Below are 19,745 nucleotides of genomic sequence, written 5' to 3'. Positions count from 1 at the left end.
GTGCTGCGTGCCTGAGTGAAACGGCTGAGGGGCACTAATAAGACAGCCACCCACACAGAGAGCAGGGACGCTTATCACCCTCTGAGGGGCTGTTTGACAGAAGGCGTGGTGGCGTTAGCTATAGGCATATCCCTCCGAGGTTACATCCATACTGTACATTTTTTACGGCCTCCTTACTGAAATACCAAAGTTTTACTACAATTCTATTTATCAGGTTAACCCGCTCAGTCTTTGGTTTGCTGCAGACAAAAGTGGCCTTGTCAAGGTTTTCTCAAGGTTAAGATAAATGTGAAGGAAAATGCGCTCATTAACCAATAACTCACTGCATCTTTCTCTGCTTCTTTCCTCTATTGTTTCTCTTGCTCCTGTCTCGGTTTTGTTGCTGTTGAGTGATAAGCTATTCCCCTGTCCTCTGGGTGACATTCAAAGCCAACATAAATCCTGTCTTTACGGTACAGTGCAGCGATAAAGCCTCTCTGCTAATTGGAGCTGTAATGAATTACCATAATTAGTTATTGAATATACTACATTGGATATGGGGAGACCATGCTTTGTTTTAGGGAAAGAAAGGAATGTAGTGGAACAATGTGAAATCCAGTGATCACCAAATAACATTACCGATGATGTCTGTAATTCACCCATTAAGGCAGATTATGTAACACTAGCACATGTTTTGGTGCTGATGTTAAATTTTGGATTTAAAACATAAACACAAATATTTCTTTATCGCTGATGAAGCTTTCCAGCTAAGAGTCCTCTTTTTTAATGTTAGGCTATGGGTTAGGTTGCCAAAGACAAGTAAGGCTAAATATTGCCTCTCATTTTTATGTGCCAATAAAGGATTTCCTTAATGGATGTCAACTACACCCCCTTCCCCCTCCATTAGATTTGGACAGCCATATCTTCGGAATATACAGGTTCTTTTATTGCAATTTAACATCAAGATATAATGTTTCATAGATAAATGCCACCGGGCCATTAATCTAGTGGGCACTAAATTACACTAATGATACCAGAATATCACTAATTAATACTTGCAGCCATAAAGATACACTTTTACCGGTCAAATATATATAGATTGAGCTGCTGAGTTATAATAAATAAAATTCAGATTTGCTGAGAAAGGTGATGGAAATTATAAAACAAATCTCCATTCGGGACAGAATCCATTTTGTACTGACAATTTAGAGCTCATGGTGTTCATTTTCACACAGCCAATTGTAATATACTTCAAATAACAAACATACTGCATACCTTCTGGGTAAATAACTCTTGGGACAATATAATATTGTCATTGATAGCTGTTCATCCTTGTGAAGTATTATCATGTACCATCACCATTTTGTACCTTAACCCCTGGGGCTGGTGAGAAGGCTAAACACTTGATCTATACCACTTTAGAGAGGTAATCTTGATCAAGCTGTCAGCTGTTTCTGCTGCTCTTTAACCGGGTCATTCAGCCGTAGATCACCACAGCTTCATAGAGAGTTTCTGTCAGGAATAACACTGCCTTATTTATGTGGTATCCACTGGCATTTTACAGGAAATGTATTACCTCTCCAACTTGCCCTCTGTCAGCATTCCATTAAAGCCTCTCCCCAACGGTCTAAATCTTAAAATCTGAAATAGACACTTTTTAAATGCAAGTCACTCTTAATTGAGGTCAGTTTCTGTTAGCATAACTCATGGCAGCTGACAAATTAAGGTTTCTTCAGCTAGTTTATGACATTGTGAGAATAAGACATTGGGTATTTAAAGTGAAAGCTAACGAACATTTTTGACAGGCTGCCCTGAAATTCATATTTCTGGAATCTGTGGCTTCGATTTTTGTGCCTTTCAGTGATTTTTCAATATATAATGTGTAATATTTTGAGCTGGAAACCAGGGTTAGTGGCAGGCCAGTAAATATGGGTCCAGACAGGCCATTTATTACAAGCACCACACCCATCTCTCTCACACGTTTTCAGTGTCTGTTTTTCCTTCTTGTTAATTGCCTTCTGCGAGCTGCAGACAGTGATGTCGAGTAAGACTTTTATGTCTCAGATGCTGGTGGCTCCACTGCCTGACAGTGAAGTTTCTGGCCTTGAAAACATCACCCTCATCCCCCAAGAGGATGCTACCTTGATCATGTCACAGATGATACTTTGCACTGATTAAGGTGCTTGTCATCACTCTCATTCACTGTATGCAAAATTGTTACTAACAGGTCTCTTGTCCCAGGATGTGTGATTGGCGGTCCAGGCTGTCACAGGCCGAGTAGAGCTATGTGCTGACATGTCATTCAGGATAAATCATTCTTATCAAACTGACAGTTGTTTGCCCACCTGCAATAAACATCTCCCACGCCTCGCTCCTGCTCTATCGTCTCACAGATTATTTATAAGGCTCCAGCCTCCGTACGCTGGTCCTGTTTACTCTCTGGCTGTGCCATAATATCAGTTCAGCGCTCCGCAACTGATTTACTCTACTAGTTAGTGAGGTGAGTAATGACTCTGGATGGTCTGGGAGGATAGTTTGCAATCAGGGCGGGTCAGAGAGGTGAGAGATGCATCAACTGTAATTTCAGCCGCCTCGACACTGTTCCTCTTACATTCTTATACCTCGCAACTGTCAATCTTTTGTAAACTGAAACTTCACTCTTGCCACCCACAGAGTTAGATGATTGCACCCCACATTCAGTTTGAGGTCGAATTTGAATGTCAGCTCTTAATTTAGCAGTTTTTTTGTAATACAGCCCCATGACATAGGAAGCAAAAATTTGAGAGTTGAGTTACAGGAGCTTGCTGAGCAAACAATGTCACTGGATAGCAGATTGCTGCCATCACTCCCACTTAATGTCAGCTCTGGTATGTATCTGAACACAGGGCCAGCCAAGCTGACCTGAGCTTATTTAGTGCCCGGGGTCCGCCAGGAGGGGCTGGTCTGTACAGAGTAACCATGCTTGTGAGGTGGAAAGAATAATGAAACTGATCCAGGGTCACCATTGAGAACACTAAGGTAATATGCTCAGTATGGCAGTTATTCTGGTTAAACCACCTGAGGAGTTTATACGCAACACACGTCATTCTTGATAAGTTTTAAAGAATCCAAATACTCAAATTTTAATATTTTAGGCAAAAAGTGTAGATTTATATTTCTCTGCAATGTAGGTCAGACTTTAAAAAGACTTTCAGACAATTGTCTTAGGAGATACACATTGTAGTACATCACTATAACACTTATAAAAAATGACTCGCACTATTTCTGATGTCACACCCAAAAATTCTTACAGGGTTGGAGGCATGGGTTCCAGAGACCGGTTTTAAACTTCTGGCTGCTGCTCATTATTAGGAGAGATTTAAAGAAGTCCATGCCACCTCTGCTTTGTTTGTGATTGAATGACAAGCAGCAGTATTTGTCAACTACCAATATAGTAATGTATTTATATTTAGTTTGAACTTTCCACTGTTCTGCTTCAGTGTCAGAGTAGTTTGTCACATAGAATATTTGGTCATGAATGTTTCCCTTCACATGCTGTAAATCATGTTGCCGTTTTTATTGGGGCACTCGCAGTTCTTTGAGAGAGTGTTTGGCCTCTTGGCCTACTGGACGGTCTCTCATGTCACTTTAAAAATGTGCTGTATGTGTTATTTTAACAAACATGTATTCTGCAGTTTAAATGTTTATACATTTAGATCAAAATGTATCTTAATATCTGTTTTATTTTTTCAACATTTAAATAAAACATATTAACATATAAATAATATATTGTTTTGACCACCCATTGTCAAAAAGCCACAATAAATCTACTCCATTTTTAAAACAATAAAACGTGGACACCTCTTGTGGACCTTTACATCAATGGTTCCCAACTGGGGGGTACCTGAGGGGTTGCAGGGGGTATGTTGAAAGATTAGGGATTGCAATATATTTCCATACAAAAAACCTTTAAATACATTTTCTAAATCCTGGTGTCCTGCCCCCAGAGCTAGCAATGCTTATGAAAGACAAGCAAGCTAAAGAGTCTCATTAAAAGCTGTAGTCTTAACAAAGATGTTGAAACTGCTAGAAGTGAGTATTAATATTATAATTTTTCACTGACAATAAGTATAAATGTCAAGTTTAAACGCATTTGTAATAAGGGTGAGTTATGCAAGTGGTTTTCATCTAAGGAGCAGTTTGGTTGATTATGATTAGAAATGGTTTTATACAAGAAAAATGTGGGCGAATCATCACAGACGAAGTGAGCGGGTTCTTATAGAATGGAGACCAGTTCAAGGGGTACACCAGACACAAACGGTTGGGAACCACTGTAAATAACCCAACTATAGGCAAATGCTTATGGCCATAAGGTCAGAACATGTAAAGGAATTTGATTGTGGGAGTAATTCCTAATTGTATAACTGATAAATTATGCCATACATTCTTGGTTTATATCTCAATTTAGCTGATATACATGTTTTCCTTTCTACTTCATGAGCTCTTATTTTGAAGTCTTGTGGTCTTATTTTGACGCCTTGACTAGTCTGCTCATTAAGATGGCGTCCAAGGTGTGTCATTAGCATAAACTGTTCAGTAGTTGGTGAGCACAAGAGGACGTCGGCACACAGATTTTTGTCGGCGTTCTAAGTTTTTAGTTTATTGTTACCTGTAAATTAGATAATTATCACTAATACCAGCCGACTGGACTGGAGACAAACTGCCAAAACATGCGAAACACGGTAGGCTGAACAACACAACTCATCGCTCATGATGTTACTGTTTGTTGTGGAAAGCGCTGGCCGTTTGATGGAGATTATTGGCCATTAGCAGCGACTATATTATACCTATACAGTATATGATGTAGGCTTATGTAAAAAATATGGATGAACAAAGATCCATAAACTATGGTTTTGAGTTTTAAAGTTAAGGGACTCCCAAACATGCCATATTTGATGAAGAAGACCTTGAAAGTTGTTAGAAAGCTTGTAATATGCCCACTGCTCCTAACACTAGGATGGGTCAAATGCAGAATTTAAATTTCCCCTCTGCTGGATGATCAATGGTTCCTTTTTCTCTAAGAAACCCTTTGTTTAAATGGTTTTGGTCAAGAATTAAATTCTATGCTTTATTGATTCATCGTGTTTTTTAAAAGTTTACACATGTTGATAAACTTGCCTTGGACTCTATGTGTAAAACCACATCTGCAGAACTTCAGACAGTACACATCATTTCACGTGCGTATTAATGAATTTGACATGGGCCCTATTAACATATCATGAATGATAATCATGTGAATAAAGGGTACTCATTACATATGTATTACATGAATAGCAGGTGGGGTAATTTGAGTAATTTGTGGCTTTATGCAGACAGTGATGATGGACGGTGTCTGGTGGAGACAAGCTGAGCCGGCCGTTGAATCTACTGCAGAGTAAGGAGAATTTAGGCTCATCATAAAAGATTTCTCCTTGCTCCTATTTCACTTGGACATTTTTATGTTTTTTTTATTTTCTACCTCATTGCAGCCGTGAGCTGCCTGCTGATTTACACACACTGGCAGCGAAGCACAGAGGCCTCAAGAGACGATGCCCTCTACCCCTCAATTTTTTCCCCCTTTGTTTTTTCATCCGCCTATTGTCCTCTCATTGCCACCACCAGGCGTCTTTACTGTCACTGACCAAAGAGCTCCACCTCTACCTGACTCGTCATCTCTAATAAGACAGTAGTCTGGAGGTCTTGTTAGTCACACATGATCTTGTGACACACAGAGGGGCTGTTCCCATGTGCGAAGACACACAGTCTAATAAGGATGAGCAAAATACATCATAGACACTAAAGGTGTCTTACAATTCTCACATTTTTATGATTTCTTTCACTCTTGTATGAGCTCATTTGTAACCTTTAGGGTCCTGCGTGTACAGTATGCATATGAAGATATCTATTTGAGCATGGAATAAAGAATGTTCGTGAATGCATAAAGACATGGTTTGCTTACTCAAGGCCCGCCTTTCTCCATCTGTTTATATGCTCCAGAGGAAACTTTACACACCGTATTATTTCAGGAAATTATGAAGCAGTGATCTCAATTTCCTCGTTCCCCCCCAGGCTCATGTGTTGAAGGCAGAGGAGCTCGGTTTCACGCTTATCAGTCCTGATTCCAGGAGACGAGAAGCTGTTGCTCGCTTCGGTACAGTGATCTCGCCCGTTCCCAGTAATTGCTACATCCATGCACCAAAATCCAACAGCATGTGGAGGGGAAATAGCAGGTATAAACCGTGCTGAATCGAGGAAATAGTACCCGGGCTGTTGGGTTTGATAAATGATGGATAGCTCTTAAGCGAGCTCATTTCCATCTGTGACAATAGAGTGACAAAGAAAAATGTTTCAGCCTTGAGAAAAAGTATTTTTCCTCCAGATTGAGAGAGGTGTTAGGATGGGTTGGCTTTAAGCGCACCACACACACACACACACACACACACACACACACACACACACACACACACACACACACACACACACACACACACACACACACACAAAGCTACAAGGACAGATGTAACATCTAAAAAAATCCTTTTTTGGTTGTCATGTTGTGGAAGTTTTTAATGGCCCTCAGTAAATCAGCGCTTAGTTTTGGCATGAAATGTGGGAGACCTTGAAAAACTTAGGAGATGAGGCGCATGTTATTAACAATTCAATTAACCCAAGACCAACATATCCTTTACTTTGCTCTTTACCTTGGCCCATGGGATTGTCTTGCTATATAACAAGCTACACATATCACCAGCCAGTGCCATTATAACTGTTGTTGGTGTGTAACTCTGGCATCCTTTCTGTAGGTCTCATCCCTTATCTATTGGCAGTGCAGCTGGGCTTCTCTGATATTGACTCATCTGGATTTCCCAGAGTTGCAGGCAAAGAGATTTAATATCTCAAGTGGTGCTGAACTCCTATTGCTACTAATGGATTCTGTATAATGTCGCACTTAAAATGCATGAGCAGCCTCTGATTTATCTTTAATTTGCATCCACTGGAGCATATCTCCCTCAATACTTCCATTTGTTTTTGGCTCTGTGCAGTCAGCTCAGTACCCTGATTGGGGTTTCACATTGTTGCATATCGAGTTTGACTATTTGTTATTTCTTAAATGTAAAACTGTTGAAAAAAGATTTGGACTTTTGGGGATTCTGTTTTAATTACATCACAGAGGGAAATTTAAGTAAAGCATGAGATCACTGACATCAGGTGAGGTTTATTTGAGCTGCCGCTGCAGAAAGACATGCTGACTTCGTAAGAGGCAGATGGGCTCCTCCCTGAGGGGCCATTTCCCCTTATCTTATCTTATACTGTTTTATGAGTCAAACAATAAGCATACTAATTATATTAAAATGAGCTAAAGAATTTGGGAAAATAATTTAAACATGATTTTGATCTTGTAGTTTTCTGAACTGTTGTGACTGTTACTCTCTCCCTATGTTTTTTTACGCCATTTGACCTATTCAGGGTCCCGCAATATGGAGCAGGGAGCTGTTAGCCGATCGATCTGATGGGTTTAAATGTGTCAGTGTGGTCATGGCTGCAGAGTTGCACTGACAGGCTAGGCTACATTGGTTCAAGGTTAACAGCCAGTGGGTTATTTAGAGAAGTCAATAGTCCTGGACAGCTCAGACTCACACCAGCAGGGTAAATGTTTCAATCCACAGCGCTGTGAGCCACAAACAAAGCCTTCTGTTACAGAGTCCTGTTAGCATGGGCTAAACCTTGTGGGGAAAGTTTGAAAACCCAATAAAGTCACTTAACAATGTAACATGATGTACAATTTTTTTAAATTTTAAACTATGGCTGCAGAAATGGAATGGTTGTTTTTAAAAGATTTCAAGAAATACTGAGTTCAGGAGAATTTTGACCAGTAACCAAATCTAGTCTTATGGATGTTTATTTACTTGGAATGCATGCCAGTATATACGTCAGATATGCTGCTTTAACGAGCCACCCGTAGCTCTTGGTCATCTGGGACAGGCCTACTCGCTGTACTCAGACTCAGAACCAAACATGCAGAAGAGGTTTTCAGACTCTGTGCTCTGCAAATCTGGAATTAACTTCCAGAACATCTGAAGTCTACCCCAATGAGTTTTTATTTTAATTTTAATCAAGGCTTAACACTTTTTCTCTTTACCACTGCTTTTGCTGAGGTCAGTTAAATCAATTGGAAATACAGTATTTTCAGTATAATACAATGTGAAAGGAGGTAAAGGAAGGAAGCAAAGTTAGCATAAGAGCCTAATGATTATTGATTGTAGAATAGACTGAGTGGCAGTATGACCTTTCATCTGCACACATTTGTGTTGAAACACGCCCATACTTTAACACTTAAGGTGGGCATGAATGCCTTTTGAATATGTACCCAAAGCAAACATCTGCAACACCTGCAGCTTTAGTGTGTGTGTTTGAAGCTGCAGGGTTATGCTGCCCCACACATGTGAGCACAGACAAAGAAGACACATGCGTATATTGAATTAGCATTTTGTGGATGCGCAGTAACACATACACCCACACATCTTCAGGGAAAACACCCCCTCCTACACACATGCACCCCAAATTGAGTTAGTGGGCTTTCCTACTGTCTAAACCTTTCTGCTGCTTAGAGCAGGTCTGAGGTGCTGTCATCTCTCTGTTCTCTGCAACACTAGCCTATTGTGTGCTCTGAATGTATAATGAATATCAGCAGTGCTGCAGAGAGACAAAGCTAATCTCATTAGCTATGCCGATATGTCAGTCTGCCGTCACTCGGTTTAGTGGTCATTACATCTGCATAAGCATGCTGCTGCTCACTGTGGGAGCACATGCATGTTATGTTCTGCAGGCAGGCACATGCACAGAGGTATGTGACTGCAGTGAACATGCTCATAAAAATACAAAGCCAGAGAGAGAGACTGGTAGAAAAAGAGGCTTGTCAGTGCAGCTGGCGTTTTGTTCAACAGGGAGCAACGTAGCCCGTCTACCTGATGGCCCTCTCAGACAGGAGCGAGTCCATTGGGATCCCACAGGACCACCTACCAGCTCTACACCTGACAGGGGGCCTGTCTGAAAACACTACAGAGACCCTATTATACGTCACACAGCTTAGCACTGCAGCGGCCCCTACATAACAAGCTTCCAACAACATACACTTTATGAGAAGGTGGAAGCTCAGCCACAGAAAGAGACATTCTGTCTGTCACAGCTAAATATATTGTTTTCTGCATATATCTGGCAAATTAGACCTTATGAATGACCAAAACTGGTGATGTTGACTGGACATTGCATTGTCTTAGCAACTATATAAACATATTAATGTAACAACACTGCCATCTTCAGGCAAATTGTTGCAACCACTTATAGATGTTCAAACAGAAAACATTGGTAGGCAACATTTTATTGATAATTGATGCATTTTAATTACTATTAACTGTACAAGATGCATCAAACTGAAATGCCCCCAATGAGAACACAAAACGTTATGACTTTTAATTTTTTAAAGTTAAATAATTAAGAACAACCACATTTCCAAAAGTGCATTTTTGATTGGGTAACAGGAAAATGTCTTCTTGAAAGCTCTAAACATTTGCACTGGCGATGATGTTTTCATGTAGAACCACAAAAGCAGCTGAGGCTCCCCTCCTGGCTGGTGCCCATGACATCAAGTGAAGGTGCACTCGCTGCTTTGTTTATTACCAAATCTTTCTTCGGAAGCTTTGGATCTTTACACTCTGAGCTGGAATGAGAGAGACAAGTATGGAAGATGGAAAGTGAATTTAATTGTTTAATTTAGGGAATAAGGCAGTAAGAATTCTTATAGTATCTCTTGGAAAAATATATCATTGAGTGTTTACGTAAAATCATATTAAGCTTAACAGCTAATTAAGCAAATGCATAAGAACTCTGTCCTTAAAAGTATGAGGTGGTTAGCTCAACTGATTTGTTTTTCAGGAAGAATTCAAGCTTGTGCAGTGGAAATTGACTGTGTGATTTTAAAATACCTATCTGAGTCAGAGTCACAGGACATGCTGAGGTTTTTTAGCAGATCCTCTTCGGAGTGGAAACGCCTCAGGCCACAGCACTGTACTGCCTGTGCCACAGTGTAGTGGGTCCTTCCAGCCGCACAGGCCTCCATCTGTGAAGTGCTGAGCTGTGACTGCAGGAAAAGATGCAGGCAACTGTCGGACAGCAGCGCAGGGCTCTGGACTGCCCTGGAGAATAAGGACAAAAAGCAAATCAGATTTGCAGTTTGTTACTTGTTAAGTTTTGTTTGTGTTATACTGGTCATATGTGAATTGATCTGAGAGATCATTCTTACTGTTCCAAAAACTTCTGGAGCCCTTTCATCCGCTCAGTGATCTGTTGGGCATTGTTCAGACTGAAGAAGGGATTCTTTGGGGGAAGCTCTGGTAGCTTTTGCCTGCAAGACACATTTAGACCCTTAAAATTATAGCAACCATAGTGCAGATGACTTTTAACATAAACATTTTTTTTGTTCCAATTGTCATTAACTTACATTATCTGTGAATTTGCTTGTAGCTTCTGTTTGAGCCATACAAACTCTTTGTACCTGCGTCTCACAATTGATGTCTTCTTGGTGAAGTACACGCTGTCGCTCTAAAACAGGACACAAGTGTGACACACATGGCAGTAAAGCTCCACTACTGGACTATAAAAGTAAGAATACAACAACCTCTTTTTCTCATTTTACTTACATGTAAGCAAATTTCATAGTCTATGTAGGCATGCCAAAAGTCGTTATTTTGTATCCGCGGGTCCCGCACCCAGACACTGATCACCTGCTGCATGGAGAAGGCAGGAGAGACACTGAACTGAATGTATTGAGAAAAAGGGAAGTGTTTTATTGGCTAATAGAGGAAGTTCAATAACCAACATGATAAAATCAGGATAGGAAATTCCCACAAAATATCCTTTGTTGCTCAGAACAAAAAACAAACAGACAAGGCTGTCACGGAATCTAAAAGCTTCCAGAGTTCCACATTTAAGTGGTCTATTTTTGAAAAATAAGCTATTAAACTTTAACTTTAAACCTACCTGATTCTCAGCGTTGTCATTTTCTTCACTCATAATCCAAATATTTTTGTTTTGATTTAACGTAAAAAGACTGATAATGATGAGTTGGTATGGTGCTAGATCCTTTTCTTTCCAACTTTTACTGTGCAAGTGCAAAGGTTTCAAAATAAGGTCACACGACTGAGATAAACTCCTCCTCATAACTGTCAGGTCAAATCAACAAAAGTCTCAGTTAACATACCTATATCTATAGTTTTTATCAGGTTTATTGCTAATTGATTGTCATTTAGAAACAGTCAAAACACATTCAATGCCTTAGCTACTGTTTTGAATTGATACTTCTGAACAGTTGATGCTCCTTTAATGCGATTGAGAAAAAATGATTAATGTGACAGAAATAATCTGAAGAGAAAAGCTTCACAAAAGGGTTCATTTTATTCACAGACTTCACAGATCTATGGTCAACAGTTAGTCAATAATTCAGTAGCAGGTGTGTTTTAGGAGGTTTAAGGTTCAGCTGAGTGTCCCATAACAGTCATGGGAGATATGTTGACTCAGAACAGTGCCATAAGCAGGTACAGTATAACATATCCACAGGCCTGTAAAGTTACTGGAAGAGAATGACCCGTGTCATTTTACAGGCTCGTTTCTAAAGTGCGACATTTAACAATGTTCTTAGCCATCATAGGTGCACAAAAGTTATTGTTTATCTCAACAAATTTACTTTAGAAATATTACTCTTTGAGTTATTCTGCCAGGACTTCACTTTGTGTAATAATTTTGATTTGAAAAACGTAATATATATTCTTGTTATAATTCAATGCAGAGATGAAAATATTTGGTTCTTATCAGCTGATTGGAAATACAGGGACTTTTCTTGTGGGGAACATTTTTTAAATGTTTGACATCAAACAAGGGTCATACAGAAACACAGTTAGAGAAGTGGCTATAAACACTTCACACAATACACGTTCAAACAGGTCTACAGTCTTGAGCTCTAACTAAAAGCTACGAGTTGGCCACAGTTAGTTCACTCTGCCTACACAGTGTTGCTATAAAAAATATAAAGCACACACTTAAAAACCAAGACATAGCTAAACATAACTTTCAATACTAGGTTACTATATAACAGTAAAAACAACACATGTCCACAGTGATTGTGTCTGCTTACGCGAGATAAAGCTGCTACAGGTTAGTCTGACCTTAAATCAGCTTCTCCACACAAAGGTTAGTTTAACTCTCCATCGCAGTCTCCCCACAAAGGCACAGAGACCTCGTTGAGCACCACAGGACTGAAAATCCCTCCCTGCTGAGAATCTTGCACCTGCCAGAATCTGAAAATCTACCTGCAGCGTAATTTCACACTGAATGTCAGCTGAAGGAGGACACTTGATGGTTAGGAAGGTTAAACTAAGCTTCAGGGGAGAGCACAGCTGCTTATCAGTTCGCTTCTGTACACAACCCACGGACATACTTCACTGCTCCTCGTCCCCGCAGTGCCAGGTCAGCTTCTGCTCATAGAAGTCGATGACCACCTGGGGACACCTGGCGCTGGCTTCATGAGCCGGCAGCAGGGCCACGTCGTCCGAGTTCTTCCTGTGGGAAAACACAACAGAGAAGGAGACCATTAGGGTGGTGGCCTTTTACTTTAAATTTCAAAACACACACCTACCAGTCTGGAAAAGGGTATCGCAAAAGGAGAGGCTTCAGGAAGTGAATCACTTAATTTTTTAAGCGGAGTCAGCTCCTTCTGTAATTTTGAAGCATCCAATGACAATCAGGGCCAGTAGAACTATTAGCATTTTTGTTTGTCCTTTTGTATCGTTTGCTTATTTTATTCTTTTTTATTTAATTGTATTAATGTTTATACACATTTCTTTCCTTATGCAGACAACTTTAAACAAAAAAATGTTTACTACGTTCTCATTAATAATAAAAAGGATTTTTATTAAATGATAAATTAAGCTCCCAAAAACTACAACCTCCACTTCCCACAATGCACCTTAAGGTATATTTCCAATAGTCTAGAAAAATGTAAGGGCTTTGTTAGAAAGTTTGTTCTGCTTTTTTATCATGACGGCAGGCTCTGCATAATCAGTTATTAGTCTAAGAAGTGTTCTATCGGGTGATGATTGTTAATATCTTCTTTCTTTGTCTCCAACAATATGATGAAACACTCATTAACCTGACTGTAGATTCTCCATCATACTTTCTGTAGTAGAACATGTATTGAACAATTGCAGATTTAGACGTCAACACGTTTGTCTTTTACCATCACACACAGATATCCGACCCCACGCATTACGCAACAGAATAGAGGAAGTGTAGAGTTACCATTTGACGAGGAACATGAGCTCTCCCTTTCTGTCCGTTGAGCCAATGATGCATTCAGGCTCGAGGTAAGTGCTGAGGTTAGTGGGGGTGTCTGACTGCTCATCATTTGGCTCACTGTTGCTCTGCACAGTGTGAGCCTGCTGCTGAGAGTGCATACAGGACTTCAAAGAGAAAGACAAGGACAAAAGTTGCAGCAGTTAGAACTAACCACAATGAAAGCATCCGCATAGGAAACCACGTGGGCCCGCTTCTTCTTTTGTTATTTCTGGCCCATTGCAAAGAAAACTGACATTTTACTACATTTACTTTTAGGATCGTCGCAAAGCTAGCCACACCATTTAGTTTCATATTCAACCTTACAACTCAAAAAGTAGGAACAAAATATGTCAAACATGATAAAAAAAAAGTTTTTACTCCACTACAGTGCTGCATACATCTTCTGAGTTGAACGCATTCTTACTGTTAATTCACTCAACAGATTTAGATGCAGAAGTTCTGTGAATAACATGGAAACAACATACATTTACACACATTCCACCACTGCATTTCTTACATAGGGCCTACTCACAATTTCCGTCTCCTGCTCTGTCATTTCTTCTTTGGGAAAGAACTCTTGCTCTTCCTCATTTAAAAAATGGGTGTTTCTCAGAAACTCTTCGATGAGTTCAGGACAGTCCAGATTGTCCTCGGGTTCCCATGTGTTGTCTGCACTGTAATTACATCAAAGGGAGGACAGAATATATTTTAATATTATAAATAAATACACAGAACAATATAAGTTAAATATAATATAAGCAAGCATCTGTCACTCACTCTGTGAAACCTTTCCACTTCAGGAAGTACTCCACTCTTCCGTTAAAGATTCTGCGGAGAATAATTTTTTCTACCACAAACTCCTGCACAACTGGAGTCTCCTCAGTCTTCCTCTGTTTGGCAGTCTGCTTCTTTCTCATCCTGCCATGAATAAGACAAATGAATGACAACCAGTGTATGTTACTTACACAACATTTTTTTGTTTTTGTTTTTGTTAAAACCCCAACGTTATGTCAGGAATCAACACTTTCGTCTCCCTTTTTCTGGGTTATTTACAGAACAACATGGCAGTGGTGAGTACAGCTGTGCCCTTAGGACAATGATCCATGCACTTATTATCGTAGCGCTCCACCTGCTGTTTCTTTCGGGAGCATTACACACTACTTCAGCCCAAAACGCAACACGTTACTATCTACACACGTGTATAGCTCATTCAGACCGTTAAGCTTAGAGGAAAATGCGAACAGCATTCTGAAAACATATGTGGGAACGTGCCTGAGTGATGCACAAGACGCTAAGCTGAACAATATGCACGTACGCTTTCGCTGTTTACTTATTCTCTGCGGACAGCCTGCTGCGGTGCTGCTCGGCTCTGTTTGGAGCACGACGCTGGAAACCACATGCACACAGCGCCGGAGATGCTGCGTTGTGCCCAAATGTGTCACTCGAGTGTTTACATGAGCGAAACAACTTTTCATGAATGACTTAAAATTAAAGATGGCCGAGGATGCTCGGAGGAAGTGGTTGCCAAGGGAAAAGGTCATGCCAGGAAAACCGGGAGGAGACGACGGGGACGCGCACACCGCCGACCAATCAGGGAGAAGTCCGTCCCCCGTCCAGTGGTCCGGAAAAGCCCTGCCACCCATTGGCGTCCGCTGGGTATGGCAGGGGACTGTGTGCACCTGGCATGTCTCACTGGGATTGAAGACTGGTGCAAGTGTTTTTGATCTTTGATCTTTTTGATCATTGTCAGTGGAAGCAAGGTTTAAGTTATTTGGAAGCTACATACAAGAAAACAAAAACTGAAATACGTCCAAAACATTTTAAACATTTAAAAATAAATAAATCACTCTAATGTGCGCTTGATATTGTTCATGGGCTTTACCATTTGTATTTATATTATTGCATATTGTATTATAATTTGTTATGATATACCTATAACTATATGTTTACATTAAGATTACAACGTGGAGGGATGTGTACTTTAACTCAGTATTGCCCTAACGTTTCTACATTATACTTCTATTCAACTGCAGTTGAATATTTAATTTTGCTATTATAGTAGTGCCATTCTGCAAAAATGTCTGAGAACTTTTACTATACATTTACTGGTAGTAGATTTTGAGGCAAACTATTTTTCTTAAGTAATACATCAAATAAAAATAACGTATCAGAGGGTTTTTATAATTTGGTGTTGTTACTTTAATCAAGAAAGCCAAGAGGCATAAATACGTTTTCACGGAGGGGATCTTTACTCCACGACATCCTAAACCACATTGAGGAGAATACAGAAAAACCCCCTTTGGAGGATTTGATTGACAGCTCCCTGTTAGCCAATGGGAGACCCAAACGCTTGTGATTGGCCAACTAAGCACCACTCAGAGGCCTCCCTGTTTGACAAAGTTTCAATTTTACTCCCGGCAGTTAATCTATACACATTTGTAACACACCACCAGGGGGCGCTGCCTGCTTGTTACGTTCTGCCAGGTTCAACTAATGCACCCAAGAATAGTAATGAGGATTTCTTAATGCTGCAAAGCTCATAGCAAAAGGCAGCAGAACAAAAGGTTTTAGCAGGAGATGGACTCACATTGGAAATGCACAGTTGTTTCATACCATTTCATCCTCAAGCCAAGATTATGTAATATTGGGCACTTTGTTCATGAAATGTAGGCTACTTATGTGTTCACTGCAACAGCAACATAACAAAGTAACACCGATAGAAGGATGCCTACAGTCAAAGCAGCACATGAAGATGTGTCACAGTCCTGAGAATTAATACCTATGCTTCATTTTAAATGCAAAAAGAGTGGGCAGCCTCTGGGGATGTGATTAAAAGTGGTTTCAGTGGAAAGGCTGGCAGAAACCTACATGGAAGATGAATGTGGTGAGTATCCTATCCAGAAAGAGAGCTTATTGAGCCCGGTCTCAGGAGGAACAGGGCACAGGTCTTACGCAGTGTGCAAATGTCTTGTCATTTGAACCTGACACATCCACCCAATTCAACTCTCAGTGTAGCGAATCCTTGGACTTGGTATGATCATCAGGAATTGTATGCTCTTTGTTGATATAGCTGAGGTGGTAGCCTACTGTCTGTGATTGAATATTAACATTGTGTTGAACATTTTCTTTTCAGGTTAACACATTCATGTTTCTTTGCTCACAGCAGCTCCTGCTTATCTTTTATCAAAAACGTATAATCCATCAGAGAAACTTTTCTCCCTGTCTTCTGAACTGTGAAGGACCTTCGCAGTTTTGGTAAACTAAACTAATGTGATGCAAGTGGTTGCATCCTAGAATGAACACCTCTACACATTTTAAGAGGTGCCACAGCTTTAATTTTGGCAACAAGGTGCATTTTGTAAAGGTTATTTTTACTACTGGTTAAAATAAGCCCTTTTTTTTATCTTACTGTCTATCAAGTCTTTACTTGTAAGTTCTAATAAATGGGTTGTGTTTTTTTTCTGCAGGGAAGTATGGTCCATTAAAGGAGTCGCTCTGCTGAATTAAACAACAAAAAAAGTGCTGGAGGAGGAAAACACTGGCTAGAGAGATGTTTTTACAATATAGAAACCCAAACATTGTTCTTATTAATAACCTATAACTCTAAGAAAGAGTATAGTTGTTTGCTAACCATAAATAAAGCCATTAGTTACATTATATAAACCCTGCACAAAGAGTCCCAGGTCAACAAAACCAGACCAAGATTAGTTTACATGTTGCAGTACATTTTCCCCCTTGTACATACCTTGCATTTGAGGCAAGACATGTGTTGGTTATCTGCCGTACGACCTGCTGTTGCCCTTTGACCCCTACTGTCGACTCTTTGGGGGTTTTAGTATTAGTTGCCATAGTAACGAAACAGCTAATAGGGTTGAGCTGTCGCTGCAGGCGCTGGAATGGCAGTAAAGCATGCAGCGATGTCCTGTCTGGATTTACTGCTCTGCTACAGTATGGATTCCTTTGGGTTATCTTAACCAAACTCTGGAAATTAAGGAGGTTATTCGGCTTGGAAATGTTCACAAAACCTGGACAATGATATTGTACAAGCACAACATTTTTAAGAGGTTTTATTTTGCATTTTCACCTCTATGGGTTAATCTCACAGTAAAGATATATTCAGGAAATATAGAGAGGGCTATGAGATGCAACCGAAGTCTCTGGCTGGAGGAGAGGTGGAGACCAGTGACTACATCTCAAATAACTTAACAATTCAACTATTATGGACGGATAGGACTTGACGTTTAAGGGAAAGGAAGAAAGATTTAAGATGTCTTAAAGAATGAATCTCAAGTTGTACATAAGTTATGTCCTAAATTACTCAACAACAGGAAAACTGAAGTGATTTGAGGGCTATATTTGTTTCTTAAACCAAACGGACTGAACCAAAGATTGACCACGGCCCTAAAAATGAATTACAGATGTTGATGAAATGACATGCTCCGGTGTACAGGGTGAAAAGATATATCGCGTTGCGACGCCGTCCCTTAAATCGTCTTAGTTCTCTCCCCGACAGGCAAATTCCTGGGGCCCACTGTGAATGCACCTCTCACACAGATGGGCCTTGAGAGCTACACTGTCAGAGCAGAAATGAGTCCAGATGGCTGAATCCCGCTGTGAGGGGCCGTGGATGGAGTGAGTAGTGGTCTGTGTGGCTCAGGCCAACCCTGACTGGACCCTTTTCACACTGAGGGCCCCTGGCGCTCCCTCTGTACCACCTTGAGGCTCTCAGGTTACAGCCAGGGTGAGGACATTCACATCGGTCCCCTTATTCCTAACAAGCGTTAATCTGGTTGTATAAAGAGCAGTGTAACAGTAACATTGATGGCTGCTCTGAGGGGAAAGTTATTTACAAGAGTTTGTGATTGACCGATTGATTGATTGGACACGTGTTTGCATAGTGTTTTTTTGGTGATCCTTCTCACATTTGGAGTAAAGGCATTAGTGTGAGAGTTGAGATGCTTTACTATCACCAACTCTGCCACAACTGCAACAGCTCTCAGCACCTTCATCAGCTCCAAATGCTTTCCTGAGATCACATTCAGAGCCGCACACTGAATCAATCTGGCTCTGCTGCCACAACTCCAGTGCAGTTTACATCCTCTGTATGAACACAGCAGCGGCCGACAGAAAAGTGACTCTTTGTGAGTAACAGAAGATGTGGGACGGCAGACCACCTGGGTTTGCTGGGGGAAATCTGTCTCCTGTTTCAGTACACTTATATTGCCCCCAGATACTTTCTTCTGTGTTATTCTATACCTTATTCTGCCATGAAGGGCTGGAGGGGGTAGTTATTGCTAAGCTTTATGTCTATAGAGTTACTGTTGATGAATACAGTAGGAATGTATCTTCAGAGTATTCGTTTCACTACAGGTTTCAATTAAACAAAACCATAATTGTATGGTTGTCTTAAGTACCCCCTTTTTATTGTTTTAGACGCAATACACACATTTCCTCTTACCTGTAATGCTATTTATCAATCTAGAGTGTCTTGGTGAGAGTTGCTGAGCTTTGGAGTTATTAATAGAATTAGATGGCAATTGTCTTAAGCTTATCAAGTGTAAAAAAATAATGTTTTAAAAAAAAAACTCAACAGCAATGTCTCTTATCAGAACTCATGACCTGGTGACTCAAGATACTGTGTATATATATACTAAACTTTACTACAGTTTGGTACAAAGAAAAAGGTGAAGCAGACATTGCTGTTGAGTTCTTAAATGTATTGTTTTTGCGTCAGAGAAATACAATCTAAATTGATCATTAGCACCGCTGGTAAGAAAAAAGATTGTTTTTATGATTTGAATGTGAACTGTCGATTAAAGCCCTATATAAATATAAAATGTACATCATTTTTTTGGCAGCTATATAAAACCCAATTCTGCAAAAAGATCCACTCAGCTTGAATTCCAAATAACTGCAGTGGAGTACAACACGTAATATTCACCCCTGATCAATTGTTGTGTAGTAGTAAATCACCTTAATACCGTATTAGTATAGTGTTTAATTGCTTGACTCGTCCAACATATGGTTTCTGTTTGCCAGATTTGTTGCTCAAGGTTATACTGTTGTACCATAACGTCCTACTGACAACTGTCATTTCTGCCCATAATTCACCATTTGAACACCCTAATGAAAAAGATCCAGATTGTCATTATGTAGAATCTCTGCGCAGAAAACCCATCCTTATGTTCTGTTTAGTAAAGCTGCTGCTATACATTTCAATGTGCAGTGCTGTCAGTCTAATTCTAACATAACTGAAACATGAATAGAAAATCACCACCAAGTCAGTAGAGATAAATGAACTGAACTCTTGGCACCGTTTAGGATTAATAACTTATTTTATGGAGGAGCATTTAGATAATGGT

At 40.1% G+C, this 19,745-nt stretch overlaps 2 protein-coding genes and 1 long non-coding RNA gene across 6 annotated transcripts; 1 reads left to right on the top strand and 2 right to left on the bottom strand.

Annotated features, from left to right (window-relative positions):
• The first annotated feature begins 4,541 nt into the window (after positions 1-4,541).
• On the top strand, positions 4,542-5,908 carry LOC134862428 (uncharacterized). Its single transcript, XR_010165510.1, has 3 exons — positions 4,542-4,700; positions 5,331-5,392; positions 5,487-5,908. It is a non-coding gene; the product is annotated as an uncharacterized LOC134862428 (long non-coding RNA).
• Positions 5,909-9,360: 3,452 nt separating this feature from the next.
• LOC134862099 (sorting nexin-10B-like) lies at positions 9,361-11,420 on the bottom strand. Of its 2 annotated transcripts, none has more exons than XM_063879804.1 (6): positions 11,035-11,420; positions 10,695-10,811; positions 10,496-10,596; positions 10,298-10,399; positions 9,981-10,190; positions 9,361-9,715 (listed from the first exon to the last, which is right to left on the bottom strand). In XM_063879804.1, exons 1-6 carry the CDS (start codon positions 11,212-11,214, stop codon positions 9,586-9,588), a joined length of 840 nt encoding a protein of 279 aa, XP_063735874.1. In that variant the 5' UTR covers positions 11,215-11,420; the 3' UTR covers positions 9,361-9,585. The 2 variants fall into 2 exon arrangements, with proteins under 2 accessions (XP_063735874.1, XP_063735875.1); XM_063879805.1 differs by having other exon boundaries at positions 10,695-10,781.
• Positions 11,421-11,429: 9 nt separating this feature from the next.
• cbx3b (chromobox homolog 3b) lies at positions 11,430-15,051 on the bottom strand. 3 transcript variants are annotated; one of them, XM_063879801.1, is made up of 5 exons: positions 14,656-15,051; positions 14,161-14,301; positions 13,916-14,057; positions 13,348-13,508; positions 11,430-12,609 (listed from the first exon to the last, which is right to left on the bottom strand). In XM_063879801.1, exons 1-5 carry the CDS (start codon positions 15,024-15,026, stop codon positions 12,489-12,491), a joined length of 936 nt encoding a protein of 311 aa, XP_063735871.1. In that variant the 5' UTR covers positions 15,027-15,051; the 3' UTR covers positions 11,430-12,488. The 3 variants fall into 3 exon arrangements, with proteins under 3 accessions (XP_063735871.1, XP_063735872.1, XP_063735873.1); XM_063879802.1 differs by having other exon boundaries at positions 14,699-14,930; XM_063879803.1 differs by having other exon boundaries at positions 14,714-14,877.
• Positions 15,052-19,745: the final 4,694 nt, after the last annotated feature.

Source organism: Eleginops maclovinus, chromosome 3 (assembly GCF_036324505.1).
Source record: "Eleginops maclovinus isolate JMC-PN-2008 ecotype Puerto Natales chromosome 3, JC_Emac_rtc_rv5, whole genome shotgun sequence".
Taxonomy (NCBI): domain Eukaryota; kingdom Metazoa; phylum Chordata; class Actinopteri; order Perciformes; family Eleginopidae; genus Eleginops; species Eleginops maclovinus.
Note: the sequence above shows the minus strand (reverse complement) of the source record. Positions and strands in the feature narration are given on the sequence as shown.